The sequence below is a fragment of the Meriones unguiculatus genome, chromosome 16 (genome assembly GCF_030254825.1).
Source record: "Meriones unguiculatus strain TT.TT164.6M chromosome 16, Bangor_MerUng_6.1, whole genome shotgun sequence".
Classification (NCBI taxonomy): Eukaryota; Metazoa; Chordata; class Mammalia; order Rodentia; family Muridae; genus Meriones; species Meriones unguiculatus.
Genome location: NC_083363.1, coordinates 3,497,218 through 3,517,179, shown reverse-complemented (window position 1 = coordinate 3,517,179; position 19,962 = coordinate 3,497,218). Strand labels below are relative to the sequence as shown.

The 19,962-nt window shown below is 55.4% G+C and overlaps 1 protein-coding gene across 2 annotated transcripts in view; it reads left to right on the top strand.

The window, feature by feature from the left end:
• Grm4 (glutamate metabotropic receptor 4) overlaps positions 1 to 1,206 on the top strand; it is an 82,264-nt gene extending 81,058 nt beyond the window's left edge. For both annotated transcript variants that reach the window (XM_021630005.2, XM_060369144.1), the window contains one exon: positions 270 to 1,206. In XM_021630005.2, the coding sequence (XP_021485680.1) occupies positions 270 to 319 (50 nt within the window). In that variant the 3' untranslated portion in view covers positions 320 to 1,206. The remainder of the gene's footprint in view (positions 1 to 269) is intronic.
• Positions 1,207 to 19,962: the final 18,756 nt, after the last annotated feature.

Genomic DNA, 19,962 nt, shown 5'->3' with positions numbered 1-19,962 from the left:
AGGTGGCGAGCGCTCTATAGCGGGAGGTCCTCCAAGATGAGGTCATGTCTGAGTAACGTCGTGAGGAGGGGCTTCTCCAGGTGACGGCTAGCATGAGCCGAGGTGTGATGTGGGAACTCCGTGTGGGGCCTGGGGCAGGCAAGCGGCAGTTTGGGGGCAGGCAGGTCTGGGCTGGGGGACCCAATGGGGAGTTGGGTGGGGAGTGCCTCTGGGGAATGAGGATTTGGAAGCGTCAGTGCTGACTCCTGGCTCTCCTGGTCTCTCTCCAGCACTGGCCACCAAACAGACCTACGTCACCTACACCAACCATGCAATCTAGCAGGGCTGTGGAGCCAAGCAGCTTGAAGAGTCACAGCCTCTAAGGACGGCACATCGGGCCCGGGCCGTGCCTGAGGGCCCTGCTGATGTCCTGCGTGCCCCGCCGGCATCCACGAATGTGGCTTGGTGCTGAGGACGGAGAAGCCCCGGCCACCACTGCTGGGCAAGCTGTGGTAGGCAACCAGAGGAGGCCGAGTGGCTGGGGCACTTCCAGGCTGCGCCACGCAGGCCTGCCTTCTGGACCGATGTTGTACCCAGCCCCAGAGCACCGGGGCGCGGTCTCGAGAGGCCAGCCCTGGCTTTCTCTCCCTCCTCCTGCCTCCGTCTGTCCTGTTGGTGACCCCGGTTGGTCCCTACCCCGTCTTTGCGTTTCTCTTCCGTCTTTGCATGTGTTGTCTGTTTGGGCTCTCTGCTTCTGTATTTTCCTTTCCACTCCTGCCCTTCCTCTGCCATCTGCCCGTCCCACAACTCTGCTTCCCTGAGTTGCCTCACCCCAGCCATGCCCCTTCCTCAAGCACTTTTCTTTTCTGTCCCATTGACTTCCTTTTCTTCCAGCCTTTGCTCCCTCTTTAATCCATCCAATTGTCATGTTGCAAACGAGAAAAAAGAGGGGGGGGATCAAAACACAAAAGAAGCCCAAACAAAAACTAATCTTGAGTGTGTTGCAAAGTGCTGCGTCCTCCTGGTGGCCTCTGTGTGTCCCTGTGGCCTGCAGCCTGCTCGCCCACCCTTTCCGTCTGCCGTGTGTCCCGCCCGCCTGCCCGCCTTGCCCTTCCTGCCAACGACACGGAGTTCAGTGCCTGGATGTTTGGTGGTGGTCTCTGATGTGTAGCATGACTGTTTTTCTACCGAGAACATTTCTAATAAAGATAAACACATGGTTTTGCAGCTGGCCTGTGTGTCCACTGAGGGGCCCACGGGCAGCCATAGCTGGTGGCCAGAGGTCAGCCGGGGCAGAAGGGCTGTGGGCCTCAGAGGGCCGGAGGCGGGAGCTCCGGGATTGCGTGTCCCACGTAGAGTGCGCAGGAAGTGGCAGAATGTTCCAGTGCCTGTGGGGGCTGGAGAGACAGCTTGGTGGTTAAATATGTCTTGCTGGAGACCCAAGTTTGGTTCCCAGCATCCACATCAGGAATAGCTCCTGCAGGTTCTTCTCTCTTGTGGGATTCTTGGGTGTCTTCAGTCACCTGTGTGCACATCTACACACATACACATATAATGAAAAGAAAGCAATCAGCATCCGGGGGATTATTCCACTTAACATTTCTGCCAGCACCTCTCCCTCCAGCCAAGGGTGTTCTTTCCAGAATTTGGCTCAGGCTACCAGGGTCCCCAGTTCCAGCCTTGCTTTCCTATCTCCAGCTTCTAAGGTCTCTGGGACCCATGTGCTGGCACATGGTGCCGCAGGGGAGTGCCTCCTTGGCGGTCTGTGCGTCTGTCTGCTCTGTGCGTGTGTCTGCTCTGTGCGCCTCCGACTCCTCTGTGCGTGTACATCTGTTGTGCGTAGGCGTCTGTCTACATCATACCCATCTGTCCTAGACTGGGGCGAGTGTGTGCAGCAGGTGTGTAAGCACGCACTGTTGGCAGGTTGGGAGGCAGGCAGGGGTGGCGTGGCAGAGGCTGGGCTCCTGGCACCATGAGGCCACAGCTAGCAGTGGGACCTGACCCTGGTTCTTGGCACAGCCCCTTCTGCATCTCTCCCACCCAACAGGTAGATGACAGAGGTGTGGGGCACCAGAACCTGATGGACAGAAGGAGCCTGGGCAGGGAGGCCTCAGGGACCAAGCATGAGTTATGGAGACAATGCCGCTGTGTGGTCTCAGGTGCTGAGGTCGCCCGAGCCCCTGAGCCAGCCCTCCCTCCTGGGGAGCAGCTGTGCTCAGCCCCCCCATCACCAGGTGTCCGTGTGCCGCCAAGCTTGTGTTATAAGGAGGAAGAGCAAGAATGACTGTCGTCTCCCTTTGTTGGGCAGGATGGCTCTGTGTCTCAGGCTTTCATTGCTGTGAAGGGACACCATGACCGAGGCAGCTCTTAATTGGGGCGGCTCACAGCTTCAGAGGGTTAGTCCATTGTCATCGTGTCAGGAAGCATGGCGGCAGGTGTGCAGCAGACAGGGTCCCGGAGGAGTCGAGAGGTCCACATCCTGATCTGCAGGCAGCAGCAGCAGACTCTCCTCAGGAAGCCAGGAGGAGACTGTCTCCCACACCGAGTGGAGCACAGCGTGGCAGAACTCAAAGCCTCTAGTGACACACTTCCTCCAACAAGGCCACGCCTACTCCAATGAGGTCACACCTCCTAATAGTGCCGTACCCCATGGGCCAAGCATTCAATCCCGTAAACCAAACCTATTCAATCCACCTGTCTCCCTGCCTGTCCAGTAGGATGGGGCCAAGACCTCTCAGGCTAGGTTTTGCCCAGCACTGCGCTGGAACTAGGCTCAGTCAGGCAAGGCTAGAGTTCCAGATCACAGGTTTCTGGAAGCTTCCGGTGAGCAAGTGTACAAGGGAGGGAAGGAGGAAGGAAGGAAGGAGGGAGGGAAGATTGGAGGGCGCTGATTTCGCACCCTCTGGGGGATTCCTACAGCAGCCCTGCCTGGGCTCTTTGCCCCTCTTCAGCCCTGAGGCTCAAGGCTCCCAGGTAGAAGGCCTGGCCCAGAGCTCCAGTGCCCAACCCGCCATGTGCCATGCATGGGGACCTCACCCTTGTTCTCTGGTGGAATCCTGGCCCGCTGGAGCCCTGCCTCTCTGGTCCTCTCACAGTTCCGGAGGGGATGGTGGGAGGGACCGAGGTCAGTCTTCAGGGTTCCTCAGTGCACAGTGAAGGCGGAGGAAACCCACCTGCCAGGGAGCCACCCTCGGGAAGCCATGCTAGCTCAGAAATGGTGATTCCTGGGGAAGGGAGGTAGCCACATCATGGTAAGTGGGGAAGCCTTGGTGCGTTCTGAACCCCTGAACCGGAGTGCGGATACTGAAGAGTGGGGTCCATGGGCCTGAGGCTGGCAGGAGTGACCCACAAGTCAGGGCTGCCCAGCTATCTGGGAAAGTAGAGACGGGTCGTGTGCTCACTGCCTGGAAGACACTTGGGCTGTGCGAGCTTCAGTGAGAGGGCGAGGGGAGCCCTCCCTGGGCCAGCCCTCATCCTGAATTATAAACTAGATTTTATTACCAATTTCCATTGCCGTGCTGGGCCTGGTAGCTCAGGACTCTTGTGCACCAGGCAAGCGCCCTGCCACTGAGCTTCTCAGCCTCCTTGTGTTTATTTTTCTGTTCTGGGACAGGCTTTTTCTTCATTGGACTTTCAGTTTGGCTGCCCCAGCCTCTGGGGTGGCTGGAGTAATGGGTCAGGTGCCAGCCCCCTCCAGCCACGTGGACAGGTCTGTGCTCCCACCCCCAGCCACGTGGACAGCTGTGCACCCCACCCCCTAGCTCATGAATGACATCTGAGCGACACAGACCGGTGCTGGGATGTCCAGGCTTTGATGTTTCAGTAAAGCAGGAAGATGGAATCCCGTAGGGCCTGAACATTCCCCTGGGGTCTCAGTCTTGAGGAGGTTAAATTCGGGGACCCTGCGCCCAGCATGCTCCCTATCCTTGCTCACACAAGGCACTCTCCAAGGCACAGATCTGCGCCAGCCTGGGGAAGCTGAGCAGCCCTCAGGGCTGCCCAGGGATGGCTGAGGTGCTGTGGGGTTGGTGAAGCCGGGGAACAGCAGTGGCCACCCACAGGTTTGCCTATAGCTTTCACAGACAAGACAGCTACTCCTGCCTGGGCCAGGGCCAAGAGTTGCCCTGGTGAGATGGACAGGACACATGGACACCTTGCCCTCCCCCTCAGGACCTAGGGATACCAGCTGAGGCCTGGTCCTTCAGCTTGCTCCAGGGATGGTTCTGCTGAACGTCTGAAGTCTGTGCTCCCAGCTGCTTCTCAGCCTCTGAAATTGGAGGCAAGAAGGCCTGGGGCCCAGCGCTAGGACAGAGGAGACACCAATTAGCATTGTGCCACCTGTCCCTTAAACACCTCTGCCCCCAGGCCCACCAAAGAGGCTAGGAAGCAAGCTTCAAGGAAGGTCTCAAAGTGAAGGGATCTGGAGCAAGGGCCTGAGTCCCTTTGTTACAGTCTCGAGAGAGGCCCATGGTTCTCTCCTCCCACCTCAGAGTCCCGATGTCCACTGAGCATCCAGGGTCCACCCAGGAGCTTCTTGGCTTCCCTCAGCCAAGCTTCTTGGCTTCCCTGGACTACCCTGGCCATCCCTCAAGCCTCAGCTCCAGAGCCCTGGCCCTCCGAGCGTCACTGGGCCTGTTCCCTAGACAGCCCTGTGCACTGAACAGCGCCCGCCAGGATCTCGCTTCAGTTGGCAAAAGTAGCAATTAGCATCTAATGAGCCTTCTTGCTTTATTTTTAGGTAACCTCCGAGGCCCTGCCCGTGGAATTCAGCCCGCCATTGCTGGCACATAATTAAAGCATGTCACCATAATTTGCCTTTTTTTTTTCTTACAAAGCCCGTAATTATGTTTTTATTGCAAGTGAAGGGGGGAAAGGAGGGGAGAAGGAAACAAAGAGAGGCGGGCTTGGGGCAGGCACCAGGACTCGGCTTCCTCAGCCGGGGTTCCCCCCTGCCTTCTGGATGCCACTCCCCTCAGAACACCCCAAGCTTCCCCGGGAGCTCCCTCTAGCCTTCCCGATGGCCTGCCCAAGGGAGAGCAGAAGCAGCTGTGTCCGAGCCCATGAGTCTCGAGCTGGGAGTGGGCGCGTGGGAGTTCCGGCTGCAGTTCTTCCGCAGATGTTGGAGATTTTCCAAAATAAAAGTTAAATGCAACTGTGCCCCCAGAAAGGAGGCCGCTGGCTGCTTTCGACCCTGCTCTTTCTAACTGTGTGGCGAGGGGCGGTCTACACAGTGAGCACTGTCTTTCCATCATTAATTAGTGCTGCTGAGTCGGGGTGGACGTCTCTTCCTACCGAGACTGCCTGAAACCAGACTCTCCCATCCCACCTCCCCAAACAATGTCTCAGCTGCTGGCTTTGGTCCCCCTTCTGAAGCTGTTCACCCAGATCATTCTCATCATCTGAGTCCAGCATGGAGACATCTGTTATGATGTCAAGGGACCGGGGACAGGTTAAAGGTTCCTGCAGTGTTGGGGGCAGGGGGGCAGGGGAAAGCTTGGACCAGCAGCATTACCACCAGCTCCCTCTCAGGATACCGGGCAGCCTGGCCGGGGGACTCAGGGAGGCCTGATTTCCAGATAAGGCTCTGCCACTGACTTTGCTGTGTGTCCTTGGACAAAATGCTTTCCCTTTCTGGGTCGGTTTTCTTATCCTTGAGGTGAGTTCTGAGCTCAGAGCTGAATAAACATATAGGAGGAAGAGACTGAAGAGGCTTTTGGGGACAGTTGCTATGGCAACTGTGCCCCTCCTAAGGGGCAGGGGAGGAGCCTGAGTGTGCAAGGTAGACCATCCTTCTTCCCCAGCTTTGGTGGGCTGGCTGAGACAGGAGCAGGCCCCTTTAGTATGAGGGAGGGAGCCGTGGAGGGGATGGAAGAAGAGGATAGATTAGCACCGTGAGGCCCAGAGGAGATTTGGGGCTGCTTTGCAGGCTGTGGCAAGAGAACAGAGGCTGGGCTGGGCTGGCCACTGGCCCATCCACTGCCATCACACACAGGAATAGGGCTAGGGCGCCAAGACTTTGTTTCTTTAATTTCCTTTTTCCATTTCTTTAGCTAATGTGGCTGTACATATGTCATAGAATATGTGTGGGGGTCTGAAGACAACTTGTGGGAGTTGGTCCTTCCACCACGTGGACTCTGGGAATCGAACCCAGGGCCTTAAGCTTGGTGGCAAGCTCCTTTACCCGCTGAGCCATCTTGGCAGCCCCAGTGCCCAGCCTTCACTTGGCTCTGCGCGGAACTCCTGGGTTGTGAGCTCCAAGGAGCATGCCTCTGTCCAAGAGCATCCTTGCCCCGTGTCTGTGCTGTCTGCCCTGCGTTTCTTACCTCTGGCCGTGTTCTCTTCTAGTTTTGAACCGTTTAGTGGTGCACCATGGGGCCACATTCTTCATGTTATGTTTGCTGAGTTTCCTAGACATTTAAAAATATGTTTTATTGTATATACGTGTGTGCACAGACACACGTGGAGGTCAGAGGACAACTGTGGAGTTGTCTTTCTCCAGTCACTTCTGGGTGGGTTCTTGGGACCGGACTCAGGTTGCCGGCTTGCACTAGGCTGCTCAGTCTCTGGGGCTTTATGGTTGCCATTTACTTGAAAAGTCTGGGGCCATTATTTCTTCAAAACTGTTTTAGTTGCCTCTTTCATGTCCTTTGTTCTGGAGACTTCTGTCACACGCTACCCCAGGCCGCGATTGTCCCCAGCTCCATGGCGCTTCTTTATTCTTCCCATTTTTTTCTCTTCATTATTTTATTTATTTTGGGGGTGCTTGTGAAGATGAGAGGATAGCTTGTGGGAGTCTGTTCTCTACTGTGGGTTCCATGAATCAAGCTCGGGTGCTTCAGCTCGGTAGCAGGAGCTTTACCCACGGAGAGTCAGCCTGCTGGCCTCTCACTTGATTCTTTTATCTTTCTGTGTTTAGTCTATTTATCTCCCTCCCTCCCTCCTTCCCTCCCTTCTCCCCCCTCCCTCCCTCCCTCCCTTCTTCCCTCCCTTCTCCCCCCTCCCTCCCTATGCTCTTGTCTGCCTGCCTGTCTGTTTATCTCTCAGACACTGTCTCATTTAGCCCAGGCTGACTCCTACTCACTATGTAGCCAAGGATGGCCTTGAAGTCCTCCTCAGGCATGGATCCTTTCACTCCTGTTGTCTGCAGGTTCACTAACCTTTCTGATTGGGTCCCCAGTCTGCTGTGGATCACATCCAGAAGCTGCCTCAGTGTGGGAGCCTCCCCACCCAGGAGCTTGGTGGCTCTCGCCATCACCATCTCATGAGCTTCTTGACCTCTGTGCTGATCAGGTTGTTTGGACAGCGTAGGCCACCTCTGCTGTCATGTCATCCTGGGCTGCTCTCCCCCATGGTGCTCTCTCATGGCCAAACCATCCCCCCCCCTTTGTCACCTACGCCAGACATGACCCCAGTCCAGACTCCAGACAGGGCGGGTGGCCTCCTCCGGCACCAGGTATTTTTGTCTAGAAAGAAGACATCTGACTTTCTGGGTACGCGCTGTTACTTGGAAACAGCCAGGCGCTTTCAAGCCTGGCTTCAGAGCTCCAGAAGATGCCGGGAGAGGCAGTCTGCCCAGGGACCTGTACAGCCCACAGGGAAGCCAGGCCTGCTTGTGCTCGCCTGCGCCCACCTGCTGGGAGAGCCCCTGTGGCCCTGTGAGCTGCAGGTAGTGTTGACCGCAAGGTCCTTGTCCTGAGGGCCCCGCTTCTGTCTGCCCCTCTCTGACCCCTGGCTTTGTGACGCTGTGCCCCTCCTCCCAGGCCTGTGGTCTCACTGGGCTCCAGCAGGGTTTCTGTGGCCTGAAGCTCCCCTGAGCCTGTGTGGGACCACTGTACGCTCTGTATCTTTCTTCCATCTGAGGCTGCCTGGTGAGAGAAGCTTAAAGTCTTGGGAGTTGTGGCTTCATGTATTTCATGCTCCCTCTATTTAGTTATTTCAGAAAGGCAATTTGGTCCCTTGTTAGGCACTGAATATATATCCAGATCCAGGGGTTCAAGACCAGCCTCTGCTAGATAGTGAGTTTGAGGTAGTCTTAGTTACATAAGACATATCTCAAAAAACAAAACAAAACAAAACAAACAAACAAACAAACTGGAACCAAGGGGCTGGAGAGATGGCTTGATGGTTCAGAGCCCATACTGCTCTTGTGGAGGACCTGAGTTCAGTTCCCAGGGCCTGCGTCTGGCAGGTAACAAGTGCCTGTAAGTCCAGCCCCAGGGGTCTGAGGTCCTCTTCTGACTTCCCTGGCACCCTACACTTACACACAGCACACACATATAAATAAAAAGAAATATTAAAAAAAGAAGAAGGGGCTGGAGAGGTGGCTCGGCAGTTAGAGCACTGGCTGCTCTTCCAGAGGACCAGGTTTGAGTCTCGGCACCCCCAGGGCGGCTCACAGCCATCTGTAACTCCAGTCATGTGGGGTCCGATGCCCTTTTTAAAAAGGAGGAAGATTTATTTCCAGGCCCGAATTATGTGCATATTTACTTAAAATGCTACATTTAAAGCTCAAATAAGGCAGCCAGTCTTGGTGGCACACATCTTTGATACCAGCACTTGGGGAGGCAGAGGTAGGGGGATATTTGTGAGTTCAAGGCCAGCCTGGTCTACAAAGCGAGTCCAGGACATGGAGAAACCCTGTCTTGGAAAAAAAAAAAAAAAGCTCAAAAAGGCTGCTATAAGGATAATTGGGTGTATTAATTACCTTTCTTATTGCTCTGATAAAATAACCAACTGTCTTAGTTACTGCTCTGTTGCTGTGAAGAGACACCTTGGCCACGGCCACTCTTAAAAAGAAAGCATTTAATTGGGGCAGCTGACAGTATCAGGTTAGGTCTATGATCATCATCATGATGGCAAGCCGACGGGGCAGGACACTGGAGTGAAGCAGAGAGCTTTACAGTCCAATCCCCAGGCAGCAGGCAGAGCAAGAGAGAACAGAGAGAGGGACAGAAAGAGGGACAGAGAGGACAGGGAGAGGGACAGAAAGAGGGACAGAGAGAGGACAGAGGACAGGGAGAGGGACAGAGAGAGGACACAGAGAGGACAGAGAAGACACAGAGGACAGGGAGAGGACAGAGAGGACAGGGAGAGGGACAGAGAGGATCAGAGAGAGGACATAGGACAGAGAGGGAAAGAGAGAGCACAGAGAGAAGAGAGAGGGACAGAGAGCACACAGAGGACAGGGAGAGGGACAGAGTGAAGACACAGGACAGAGAGAAGACAGAGAGGACACAGAGGATAGAAGACAGAGAGGGACAGAGGGGACACAGAGAGGACAGAGAAAACAGAGTGAGGGACAGAGAAGGCAGAGAGAAGTACAGAGAGGACAGAGAGAGAGACAGAGTGAGAGGACTGAGAGTGAGAGAGGGACAGACAGAGACACACACACACAGAGGAGCACACAGGAACACAGAGAGAGATGGACAAAGAGATACACACAGAGAGAGGGACACACACAGAGAGGGACACAGAGAGAGGGGGACCCACAGAGAGGGACATACACACAGAGAAAGAGACAGAGAGAGAGACTGGGCCTGGTGTGGGGATTTGAAGCTTCAAAGCTCAGCCTTTGGGACATATCGCCTCCAACAAGGCCATGCTTCTAACCCTTCCCAAACAGCTTGTCAGCTGGGGTCCAAGCATTCAGACATCTGAGCCTACAGAGGCTGTTCTCTTTTAAAGCACCACCTGACCAGCACAACTTACAGAAGGTGCTTTTTCTGGCTCACAGTTGAGGGTGGAGGGGTCGTGGAGGCAGGAGTGCGAGGCTGCTGGTCCCACTTGACTCCCAGTCAGGAAGCGGAGGCAGATGGCTGTTGCTGCTCCCCTTGACTTCTGCTTTGCTCTCTATTCAGACCCTGGTCCATTGGGGGGGGGGCTGCCCCCATTCAGGGCGGGTCTTCTCAGGGAATCCTCTCTGGAATGTGTTCACAAATTCAGAGGTACTTCCCCAGGTTGATAAAAGTAAATTTTTACTCCAGGCAAATATGAAAAGGAACCAAGAGACTCAGAAACAAATATGAGAATGTTGAAACTGAAAACCCAACCAAAGGGTTAGGCCGCACATTAGATACAGTTGAAGACATAGCTGTTGAACTGGAAAATAGATCTGAAGAAATCATTAGCCACAATAGAGCACACAGAGAGAAATAGAAACCAGGGATGCAACGGGACAGAGAATGAGGAGTTCTGAGGAGACTCAGGAGAATTGGGAGAGATAATTTTAATGATATATATTGACAAGGAATTTTTAAGAAGTGATTTAAAAAAAAAAAAAAAGACATGCTGAGGAGGAGGTAGAAGGATTCTTGGAGTAAATAAAAGAAACCCAGAGCAAAAATTCATCACTGTAAGCTGCAGAAACCCAAGAAGATATTCATTCTCTCTCTCTCACACACACACCCTCCCCCCACTCACAATTTATCTAGTGTGTGCGCACATGCCCCATGGTGGGCATTGTAGAGGTGAGAGAATTGGTCTCGTCTTTCACTGTGTGGGTCCCCGGGATGGAACTCGGGTTGTCAGGTTAGCAGCAAGCACCTCTACCTACTGAGCCATCTCACTGGCCCCAAGAAGGGTGTCAAAAGCAGCCAGGTAGAAAAAGTCAGACAGACCAGGCAGGGAGACTCAGCCGCCTTCTGAGTCCAGGAAGTGAAGGCAGGAAGATCAGAGTGCACGTTGATCCTCTACTAGTTCTCAAACCAGTGTGCACAGCGGTGTGTGCAGAGGCCGGTCACCCACATAGCACTGCCAGGCTGCTCTGAGGGACAGCTCCAGGACCTCAGGTCTCTCAGGGCCTCAGCTGGCCAGGACTCCAAAGGATGCTGGGGCTGTCTGCCTGACCCTCAGAGGCGCCTGAGGGGGGTGGTGAGTGTGGTGAGGGAGAGCGCAGGTCAGCAGGTTGGAGGAGAGTGGGCCATGAGGGGGGTAGAAGAGAGGCTGAGGAGGGAGCACGGGACAGAAAACCAGGGCATTCCCTTAGTTCTGAGCGGGCACAGTACGTCCTGTCACATAGGCACACACATACACTCACACAGACATTCACCCCCACACATACACAGGAACACATACTCATAAGTATGTGTCATAGACTTATATGTCATATACACATGTAGTGACAATTTTGGAATTTTGGTTTCCTTTAAGAAAACACAGAAATACTGTATGTTCCCGTTTGGACCCCAGGTGTGGGGCTGCCTGGGACTGTCCCCAGCAGCTGACTATGTTTTGCCTCGAGCTCTAGCAGAGGCGTGGTTTTGCCAGCTGCAGATAGTTTCTGTGATTGTGTGACGTGTGGAATTCTGGGAACTTTTCAGAGGGTACATAAATGCTAGAGCCCCACAGGGCAGGTAGTGTTGTTGGTTAGGTTTGTTAGTGGTTGTGGTCAAAGAAGAAACAAAAGGAAAGAAATTATATTCAGGGATCTTCCCCTCTCTCTGCTCTCTCCCTTCTCTCTAGCAGTAAGGGGTGAACCGAGGGTGGGAAAGAGAAGAACCCACAAAGCAGCTACGACCAACTGCACACACACACACCTGCACGCCGCCCCCTTCTCAGTTCTTGCTATGAGTTTCTCACCAAACAAGCTCCATTAATCGCCTAATAACCGGATTAATTAAGGACGCTGAAAGTAAACAGCAAGAAGGTAATTTGCTCCTGATTACTGTGTAATTGCGGGAGGATGAACTCATTTGCATATGCAAAGAAGGCTGCGGACAGAGTGACAATGGAGAGAAGGAAGTGCCGTCTGACCTCACTCCCGGAGCTTCCTTTCCAGCTAGCCCGGCTGCGTCTCAGCCTGTCTCCCCAGCAGAGAGGCCAGCCTTCTCCGCAAGGCCAGCAGGCGGCTCCTCCAGAAGGCTGGAGATCTCAAAACTCGGACTGCAGAGTCCCGCCTTCGCTGTGTCTGCTCGACTCCGGGCAACAGATGTCCCAAAACACTGGGTGCGGTGCCGCCGGGGCCCGACTGCGCACTTTCTAAACCAAACTCGGGCTGCCTTCTGCAGACCGTGGAGGAGTGGAGACGGGGTGGGGAATGGGGGAGCGGGGAGGGCATTTCCCAAATGCTTCCAGGCATTGCCGCCCCGGGACGCCCGTAAGAACTGCACCCTTTAGCCCTATGCCGGGAGCCCGCTCTCTTCTGGCTGCGAAGTTTGCTCATCCCTGGAGCAGGGCCATCCACAACTCTGCGGCACTGTCCTGGAGGATGGGGGAGGGGGGCAGTGTGGCCTCACGGCGGCCGTCCTTGACCCCTCACAAGGCAAGCCTCAGCTGCGCAGCTGGCCCACTGGCCCTTCCGACGCCAAATTGTTTTCTGATGGAGGCGTCTGTCTTCTCTTGAACTCAATTTGCGTTTTCAAAGCAGCTAATAGACGCATTAAAAAAAATCCATTTTCGCTCGGGATTGAATCTGACTGAGCTGGATCAATCCGCAGACGCTCCCCGCCACCCCACCACCCTTGCGCGTAGCCATGGAGACGGGACGCTGCTCCCCCAAGCCCACTGCGGACCTTGCCGGGGAAAGGGGGTTCAACCCAGGGAGGACCCCACTCTCCGCTCACGGAGGGACCCTCGTCCACCTCTACAGCTCACATGCCTCTTCTGAGCGCCATGAGCCTCGCGGGCCCCCAAAGGCTTACTATATGGAGATGCGGCTCCGCGCATGCTCAGCAGTTTCATATATTGACCATCATATTGAGAGGGACCCTAGGGCCTGGGTTCGAATCCTCGGGGGCAACGTCTTTGTAGCTGGGCTCTGTAAACAAGACTGACACCCTCTTGTAGGGGTGGGTGAGGTTGGCAGAGAGCCATGCTTCAGCTTGGGCTTCTCTGGGAAGACCAGCTTTACCAGAACCCCCTCCATGCAAATCAGTGGCTCCCGCCTCTCCTCTCCATATTGGGACAACTGACTGCAGGAGACAGGAGGTTTGCCTGGCGTCTGCAGATTCCCAGTGTGGGGGCTCTAGAAGCTGCCCCCTTGTGCCTGCAGATTTCAGTCTCTGCTAGGAGACTCCTGGGCCGGAAGTCAGGATGGCAGAGGCTGCTGCAGGCCTCCGGACCCCCTTGTATACAGCTTGCTACTGTGGTCCCAGGGTGAGCAACCGGGACTGTTTGTTGGTCATGGGGTTTGAAGGTGAAGCGATGGGAGCGCTGGCCTATGGCAGAAAGAAGCTGGGGTTCGAGGGGCGGGGCTGTTAAAAGTCAGGGCCGTCCTAGAAACAGAAGACCATACATGTGGAGGAATTTGTTTATTGACAGGCTCTCAGGTACCCCAGGCTGGCCCCATGCTCTGTAGCCAAGGATGACTTGGGACTTCTGAGTCTCCTGATGCCACCTCCCAGGTCTGGGATTATAGACCTGCACCTCTGTGCGGGTCTCTGTGGTGCTGGGGATGGAACCCTGGATCCGCTGGCCCTCGTGCTGGCCTTTCTGTGGTTGTCCTGACTCTGAGGCCCTTTCCGATTTCAGGTGTGTTTGATTACGAAGCCCAGCCCCGCCCTCCCTGCAAAGCACTGCCTCTGCGCCCACACAGCCCCCACAGCAAGCACAGGCTGCTGCTGCTGGTTCTGAGCTGACGGTGCACTCTCCAGACGCTTTAGCTCTTTGGTGTTGGTGGCCCAGAGTCTTGTTACTGAGCCTCCGCTGGCCTGGAACTTGTAGCCATCCCTGTGCCTCAGCTCTTGAGAACTGACACCCTCTCAACACTGACGCCCCTCTTTCCTTTCTCCTCCCACCCCTCTGCTCTCCTCTCCCCTCCTTTCTTCCCTCCCTCCTTCCTGTGTTGTTTTGTTTGACAATGACTTTCACTCTGTCGCCCAAGCTTGCCTGCTGGAATTTCGGACACGCACTACCACAACTGACTTTTTTTTTAATTTTATTTTTAGATCATTTTTATTTTGTGTTGGTAGTGGATGGGTGTGCTCATGCGGCATCGACTGTGGTGGTCAGAAGGTAGCTTGCCGGGAGTTGGTCCTTCCCTTCCATCTCGGGGGGTCCTTGGGGGAGGGAAGTCACGTGATCAGGCTCGCCTTTACCCACTGAGCCATCTCACCGAGTCCCACACCCACCCTTTCTTTTCCTTCTGGCTTTTCTGCGGCAGCCTCTTGCCATGTAGCCCAAGCTAGTCTAGAGTTCATTATGTAGCCCACGCCTTAGACTCCCATGATTCTCTTGCCTGTGCCTCCTGAGCTGTGGGCTGACAGGTGTGGGCCACTGTGCTTGCTAGCTGCCTGCTGACTTTAAAGGGCTCCTCGCTCACGCATCCCTTCTTCCAGGGCCTGGCACTTTCTCTACCTTTTTTTTTTTCTTTCTGACCTTGGTCACTTGTGCCCCAAACTGTGTCAGGTCAGACGTCAACAGGCCAAGACTGAGACTGTTCCCCACCCAGCCCAGCCTGGGAGAGCCAGGCCTGGAGTGGGGTGAAATGAGACCATGCCAGAGGTGCCCCCAATTAGGGCCATCTGCTCCTTGGCTAGGCTAATTAAATCCTTGGCCACTCCAGCTTTGTCTCCTAATCTTCGGCTTTGTGCTGACAGAAGCAGTTTCCCCTCAGTCATTCTTAAAGGGGGCAGGCCCTTTCCTAGGGAACATTTTAAATACAATTACACGGACGACAGTGATTCTGAAACACACTTCACTAAGCACTTTTCTTTTTATTTAAAAACACTCGGATGGCACTTGTCAGGGGCTAAGCACCTTGCAGATCTCATCTCATTTAATTCTCACACTAACCAGGTCACTATCACGGCAGGCCCACGGGTGACAGGCCCTCAGAAATGGCAGAGCGTGGCTTGTGATCCCTTGACGCCGGGCTGAGCAGCCTGGCTCTGCTGATGGCCTGGGCTTCCCTGGGGTGCTCACGCGGCAAAGGCTCTGCAGGAGCGTCTGCGGAGGGTGGGCAGGGCCCTCCCCTACCACTCCTACCGAGGGCCACCCCAGCCTCAGATCCAAACTCAGGCAAGGCTGGCATGGTTTGGCTTTTTGAGTCAGCACTTTGGGGACTTGGTTATGGAATGCAATGGTGTTCTGGGGTCCTGGTTACCCACTAAGCAGAAAGGTGCTAGGCCTGTCATGGGGTTGTTTGAGAGTGCATGGGTGCATATGTATGTATGAGTGTGTGTATGTGTGTGTGTGTGTGTGTGTGTGTGTGTGTGTGATTGCAACTGGGGGTCTTCAAGGAGGCCCCAGGTTCAGCCTCTCGAACCTGATCTCACAGTACTTTTTCTCTGGTGCTGGGAGGGATTTGAAAAGAGACAGAGGGAATGAGGGGCCCCTCTGGCTCGATCTGTCCCTCCCTTCCAGCCTGAGACTTGCCTTCTCTCCCTTGGCTATCCCTTCCAAGCAGCACAGACTCCCCCAGCTCCTGAGCTCTGGCCGCCATAGTAGGCACGTGAAAAATGTCACCCCGCTGCAGCAGTTTCCTTTCCCGGGGTCTGTCTCCTTCTGAGTCCATTAGGGTGGAGCTTTGACGGCCGCAGCACCTTTCCACATGGCAGGTGTGTGCTGAGTGCTTGCCAGGCCTGTGTGCTGCCGTGCCTCCACGGCTCTCTGTGGCTAACTCTGCTGTCACTCTCACCAGCCTGAGGGGTTCCTCTAACCGCTTTCCTGAGGGGGGCTCAACTCATGAAAAGTGGGTTCATGGTTCTGATACAGGAAAGAATTCCAGGCATATCCTGTTTAAAGCAGAGCTTGAGGTTTCATTAGAGATAATAAAATGGGGACCCCCCCCAGTTGCCTGCCCACCTCCTAGCTGCTACCCAGCCTCCAGGGATGGTTCCATCCCCACCTTTCAGGGTCCAGGTCATCTTCAGGACATTACCAGGGCCCCAGCAGGGCCTCAGCACCCTCTTCTGTGGAGAGTGAGTCACCACGAGGGCTGCCTAGGAAGGTGGCCTGGGAGGTCCTGAGATGAGAGCAGAGCGCTCAGAAGGAACAAAGATGGGGGCGGGTGCTCTGTGATGACTTGTCTTCATGGCCAACATGACTGGATCTAGAATCACTGGACGGCTAGCGAGTCACCTGTGTGTGTGTGTGTGTGTGTGTGTGTGTGTGTGTGTCTGTGAGCGTGCTTCCAAAGTGTGAGCTGAGTGGAAACAGCTGCCCCAAACGCAGACAGCATCATTCCTAGGATCAGTGTAAATAGGGGCTCAGAGTTTGGAAGGTTTCAATTCAAAGTCTGCTGGTCCATGTGTGGCAGGGCAGCAGAGCATGCTGGGAGCTTGTAGAGAGGGAGCTGCTTACTTTATGCTGACAGGAAGCAGAGTGAAGGAGGAAGGACCTGGTCCCAGTCTCCTCCTCAAGGATGCCCGGCCACTCTCACTTCTGCCCACTGCCTGCTCCAGCCCTACCAGCAGCACTGGGGCTGGGGAGCATGCGCACCACTGGGGAATGCTTGAGAGTCGAATTCTTGGAGGCTCGGTCCTGCTCACGGGCACCTGAGTGTAGGAGAGAGAAGGGCAGGGGCAGAGGGCTGCCCTCCGTGAGGAGGCTGGGGTCGCTCCACTGCGCTCCACTGCGGCAGCCTGGGCTGGGGTAACAATCAGGAGCTCACTCGGTGGAGGAAAGGCAGTGCCAGAAGCACAGGGTGCTCCTGTGAGACAAAGATGGCCTGTGTGCTGTTTAACCCGTGACCCCTGCCAGGGACACCAGGAGGGAGACATGGAGACACAGAGATGGGGAGATACAGAGACAACTCTTTCCCAAACTCATTTTACTGCACATAATTTCAAACACCCAAGAAACTTAAGAGCACTGGACAGAGAAGCCATCCTCTGGCGAGGTGTCCCTGCCCTGGCGTCGGCTGAGCTCACAGTGAGCCCCAGAGATCCCCATGAGCCGTGGTAGCCAGGGCGCAGCCTTTGCGTACAGTTCTCTGGTTCTCTGTGTCCCTTTAGAGACATGTCTATGCAGACAGAAACGCCCAGGACTGACTCGGATTGTTCTGGAAGCTCTGAAGAATGATACGTCTGTGTAATCCAACTTCGGTCAAAATATAGACCATGACCTACATTCTAGAACCGTCTTTCATGCCACTTGCTAGGGAATTGTCCCCACTCATCTTGTGTGGGTTCATGCGTGTGTGTGTGTGTGTGTGTGTGTCCACACGTGTGCACACGTGCCATGGGGCACATACAGGGGTAGGAGGACCTCAGGCGAGAGTCAGCATGCAGGTGCTGTGCTTGAACTCGGAGGTCAGCAAGCGCCTTCACCCACTAAGCCAGCCCAGAAGCTCTGCGTTGCCTTGTGATCAGAGCTTGCTAATTCGGCAAGGCTTGCCTGCTGTCACGCCTGAGGACAAGAGCTCAATCCCTAGGCCTCGCCTGAGGACAAGAGCTCAATCCCTAGGCCTCACCCAAGGAAGGAGGGAACCTCCTTCCAACAGAAACACTATGTCTTGGTGGGACTCGTGCTTGCTGCTCCTGTCCTGTGACTGGGGGTTCCATGGCACGGCTAGCACGTGGGGTCTGTGCCACGTTACCAGTGACTGAGACATCCGTGGGCCCAGGCCAGCCACGCTACTGCGCAGTCCATCGGCTTCCTCGGAGCCAGATGGGCTCAGGTTCTGAATAGGAAGCAGGGCTGGGCCTCACCTGCCCGCCTCTGGTCCACACCACAGGGACTGAACACTCAAGCAGGGGGTTCTCTCGCCCAGGACAGCGCTGTCCACACCCAGTGGGCTCTCAGGGCTATCTCTGCGGGCCGGGTCTCTGCCTTACACTTGCGCCCTAGCTCCAGGTTGTCATCTCTGTGCCCGGAGAGCCCCCTCTGGCCCTCGGGGCTGCTTGCGGGGCCTGGGGATTTAGAGCCAAGGCCTTATCTAGGGCTGCAGCAGCTGCCACGCGCTCCTTTACTGTCTGAATGAAATCACAACCTGACACCCCATGTCCTAATCCTCTTAGCCTGGCTCACTGTGGGCTGTCAGAGTCCGCCGTCCCCACCCCTGACTTAGGACTCTGATCACAGCTGTCACATTTCAGTCCGGCTCCAGTCACAAGAGTCTGAGCCTTTGCCAGATACTCATGTCCCGGGGTTCAGGAGTATTTGGATTTGAGGCTGGCATCAGCTGCTACTTCAGTGGAGCCATCGTGGCTACACAGAACTTCTGCCTTCCAGGCGCCTGCTGGCTGATGAGTGTCTTTACAGGTGATGCAGAAAACCACCTCTCAGCTCAAGGGGAGTAAGTAGCATTTTATTCTGGAAACTAATGTGAGCCACCTTGTCCAGGAGCACTGATTTATGTCACCTTAAATGCCATGTTCCAGGGTAGAATAGCTATAAAGGGGAGTGAGCAATACAGACAAACAAAATAGAGTTAGAGTCTGGACCTGCAACATTCCAACTCCCTGCAGTCACAGCTGTGTAGAATGCTAACACAGGTGCGCTCCCGCCACCTCACACTTTCTAGATGAAGAAGCTGAGGCTCATGGTTGTCAGTCTGTCCTGAGACCACACACCCAGCTGAGGCCTGCCTCCTTCAGGGCTTTGCAGCTGTCACTCACAGCCCTTCACAGATCGGGAGTCAGTGGCCCAGCGTGGCCATGCCTGCGAGTGGCCATTGCTCGTGGGGACACGTGGGGCCCCTCTCACCATGCTGTGACCTGCTCCTTCTCTGCATCCTGAGCTCTTGAGGCAGTGCCCCCCCTGGCCTTGTCCCAGGCCCCCGAGACCCTGGATGGCACCAGCCACGGTGGTTTAAGTTGCAAATTCAATACTCGCTTTGGAGGGACCTGAGCAGGAAAAAGAGGCCCAGGGGCTGCTCAGAGGGGGGTGGCCGGGGACGGCAGGTGAGAATGTGGAGTGGGCTCTGGTCACAGAGCTCGGGGTAGAATCGGCGTGTTAGAGCAGGACAGAGTGACTCGGGCAGCAGAGAGGGGACGTGCAAGGCACAGTGCAATAAAAAGACCAGAGCCAGGGTGACACCAGGATTCAACACCCATAGGAACCCCTTCTAGCAGAAGGCCAGTGCTCGCTGGCTCCAGGCACATGTGTACCCAGCTGTGCGCCTCAGGGCCTGCCTGCCTCTCTGGGCCCGGCTCCCGTCAGGCCTCAGGAAGCTCCCCACTCTGCTCAGGAGTCTGGATGGAGCCTCTTCTGATACGCCAGGCCCAAAGGTTGCCCCGCCTGCTCTAGGGGATTGGGTGGGGTGGACAGTGGGAACCAGGCAGTCGGGCAAAGGAGTCAGGTGGGATTCTGCTGCCATCAGCTGCAGCCTGGGGGTAGGACCACAGCAATTTTAGAACAGACTTGGGGCTGCTTACCCCTGGGCTCTGCTCCTGATGGTTATTTACTTTTCTGCAATGCTGGGAGGGGAGAAGAGCAGGCACCTCAGCACTGTGGAGGCCATTGTTGACCGACTTAGCCGTCGCGCATCCCAGAGGCCATTGGCATGCATGGCAAGTGCGCAGGAGACTTGGTTACAGCATGGAGGATGGAGCCCTCAGCACAGGGTAGAGAAGACACACCACCAGCTGCTAGCCCAGTGTTCAGCCCAGGCAGGGTGAGGAGGCCCTTCCACAAGGCCCATGGGCAGTATCAGGAGAAAGAGAATGGGGAAAGGAGTGACCAGGCCCCCAAGGTCCTGGGAGCTCAGGGCTGGCCTGAGCCCTGCTGCTGGGGGCACTGGCTATGCTTCAATAATCTGGGAGTTCTGGGGTCCCAGACTCAGTGGACCCTCGTTCTGTCCCTCCCATGCTCTTAACCCTTTAGGTTTCTGTCTCTCTGACCACAGTGCAAGTGTCTTACTTTTCCATTGCTGTGAAGAGATACCATGACTAAGGCAACAGAAGAACGAGTTGATTTGGGGCTCATGATTCCACAAGTGAGAGTCCAAGACTATCACAGCAGGGAGCGTGGCAGTAGGCAGCCATGATGCTGGGCCAGTCAGCTCTCATCTGACCCACGAGCACAAGGCAGAGAGAGCTAACTGGGAATGATGGGGGCTTTCGAACCCCCAAAGCCTGCCCCTCAGTGACCTCCTCCAACAGA